The 2,723-nt window shown below is 36.4% G+C and overlaps 1 protein-coding gene across 1 annotated transcript; it reads left to right on the plus strand.

Moving 5' to 3' along the window:
* The first annotated feature begins 502 nt into the window (after positions 1–502).
* LOC104896615 (hypothetical protein) lies at positions 503–2,425 on the plus strand. The gene is made up of 2 exons (XM_010683382.4): positions 503–655; positions 972–2,425. Exon 2 carries the CDS (start codon positions 1,001–1,003, stop codon positions 2,345–2,347), a length of 1,347 nt encoding a protein of 448 aa, XP_010681684.1. The 5' UTR covers positions 503–655; positions 972–1,000; the 3' UTR covers positions 2,348–2,425.
* Positions 2,426–2,723: the final 298 nt, after the last annotated feature.

Below are 2,723 nucleotides of genomic sequence, written 5' to 3' on the forward strand. Positions count from 1 at the left end.
AAATTTGTTGCATCACAAATTAGCAAAATGATGACAAAAATTTAATACTTCCTCGATGTTTTTTACTTGTAATTTTCCTATTTTAAGAAATAAGAAGTTGCATTACTTGCAATATTGACATTTTTTTATGATAAATTATCTCTTTGTTTCTTCTAGTACACATGCTTTTTTTATTATCTCCCAACTCTTAAATTAGGGTGCCATACCCTTATGTAAATACTAATAAAAAATAGAGGAATATTAGTCATTCTTTCATGGAATTTTGGTGGTGGGCTTGCATGACTTGACCCACGGCCTATCATAGCATGACACAATCCTAATCCCAACCCCATGGACCGTTCCGCACCTGGCTGAAACTTTCAACGGCCAAAAGACAGGACACGAGGTCAGTGGGCTGCATCATTTTGCTCTGCCGACACGAACGCACGGCCCAATCCTAATCCATGTCTGATTAGTAATTACATTACCTCTCTGACTTATGATTCCTTTAAACCTTAAAATAATCTAATTATGTAACGGGATATAAGCTTTCAAACTCAATTATTATTACCTTCCCGACTTTCACTCTTTTCTCTTCTCTTCTCTTCTCTTTGCTATCTTATTGATCTTCCGTTGAAGATGCTCTAGTTTTGTGTCGCATTTTCTGAGATCTCTAGTATGTGAACTTTTCTTTTTTTCTTTCTTACGATTCTATTTTTGTTTTAATCTCCTTATAATGTTTAAAATATAGTTAGTTGGTCGTCTAATATATATACTCTAGTTATTGCTTTTGATTATTTTATCCAATAATTTTCCGGGTTTTTCATGTGCATGAATTATCATGAATCCAGTAATTATTCCTTGTTAGTTGTACTTTAGTTTTGTTTTCTTATGGTCTCTTCCTAGGTTTTTGAAAAGACTTTAATTTGCTGAAAGATATAATTGAGAGTTGTTGTAATTTATGCTTGGATTTGTTTTAATTGATGGTGCAGATGCAATTCAGATTACCTAAGAAGCAATAATGGCTGATTTTGGTAGATTGTTGTATGAAAATAGCATGAATTCTCAACGTGAAGATGTGTTGAGTGCAATAACTCCTTTATTGAAGTTATTAAGTTTGACCATGATAGGATTAGTGCTTTCGCGTTTCGGAATGATACCGAGAGCGACTTTCAAGCTACTCAGCAAGCTTGTGTTTGCTCTGTTCTTGCCGTGCTTGATTTTTACTGATCTGGGTCAATCTATAACCCTTCAGAATTTAATCCAATGGTGGTTTATACCAGTGAATGTGGTGCTTAGTACACTAATTGGGTGTTTCTTAGGATATTTGGTAGTACTTATATGCCACCCACCTCCTGAATTCAACCGATTTACAATTATAATGACTGGGTTTGGGAATACGGGAAATCTTCCTCTAGCTATTGTGAGTTCAGTATGTCATAGTCCTGATAATCCTTTTGGGTCGGATTGTAATCGAAAAGGAGTAGCTTATGTCTCGTTTGCACAATGGGTTGCTGTAATTCTGGTGTATACCCTTGTTTACCATATGATGGAGCCTCCTATGGAGTATTATGATATTGTACAAGAAAGTGCGGACATTGAGGAAGGTGAATCTGTAGATGTCAGTGCACCACTTCTTGTAGAGGCTGAGTGGCCTGGATTTCACGACCAAGAAACTGAACATTCTAAGACCCCCTTTATAGCAAGGGTTTTCGGAAGCATCTCAAGTCTCTCGAGTTTTCCTGATCTTGATCTCAGAGATGAAGCAATCACGAGAGGCAATACACCCACCTCAGTCACATGTTTTGCTGCTCCAAGAGTAGTTAGAAAGATGAAGGTTGTTGCTGAGCAGACTCCAATTCAACACATACTTCAACCACCAACTGTTGCTTCATTATTGGCTATAATTGTGGGATTAGTACCTCATATTAAGGACTTTATATTTGGAATTGATGCCCCACTGTCATTCGTGACTGATAGTTTAGAAATCTTGGCGGGTGCTATGGTTCCAGCTGTGATGCTTATGCTTGGAGGTATGCTTGCTGAGGGGCCAAATGAGTCTAGCCTTGGACTTCGAACAACAATTGGTATCATAGTAGCAAGGCTCTTGGTTCTTCCTTTGGTTGGAATCGGCGTGCTGGCATTGGCTGATAAACTGAACATAATTCTTGTTGGTGATCAAATGTACCTGTTTGTGCTTTTCTTGCAATATACCACTCCAAGCGCCATTTTACTGGGGGCAATTGCTAGCTTGAGAGGCTATGGTGTTCGAGAGGCTTCAGCACTTCTGTTTTGGCAGCACATTCTGGCCCTTGCATCGCTTTCTTTGTATATTGTAATTTACTTTAAGCTTCTGTCATTCATTTAGGATTATTAGTTTCAGCCTTTATATACATACCTCAAGTTTTGAACTTAACAACTGTTAATATGTAATGTACTCTTTTTAGTCCATAGCTCACAAGTGTTGATTGTGCTACAAATTCGTACTCATGTCATCTATTTTTTTTTTCTACCTCTAGTTGCTAATTGCTATTCCCTTTGCTACATAATATAATTCTTGTTTCTTTTTTGCACAGTTTTCAATTTATACATTTGACTTTTAATATCTTCAATTCCGTATTAATAAAAAGTTGATATTATACAAGTACACATTGAGGTGAACCTAATAAGATATTACATGAGTATGTTCTTCATATATATTAATGAGAATATCTGATCAAAGATTTTAAAGTTTGACTTCAATA

This window comes from Beta vulgaris, chromosome 6 (assembly GCF_026745355.1).
Source record: "Beta vulgaris subsp. vulgaris cultivar EL10 chromosome 6, EL10.2, whole genome shotgun sequence".
In the NCBI taxonomy this organism is placed as follows: Eukaryota; Viridiplantae; Streptophyta; class Magnoliopsida; order Caryophyllales; family Amaranthaceae; genus Beta; species Beta vulgaris.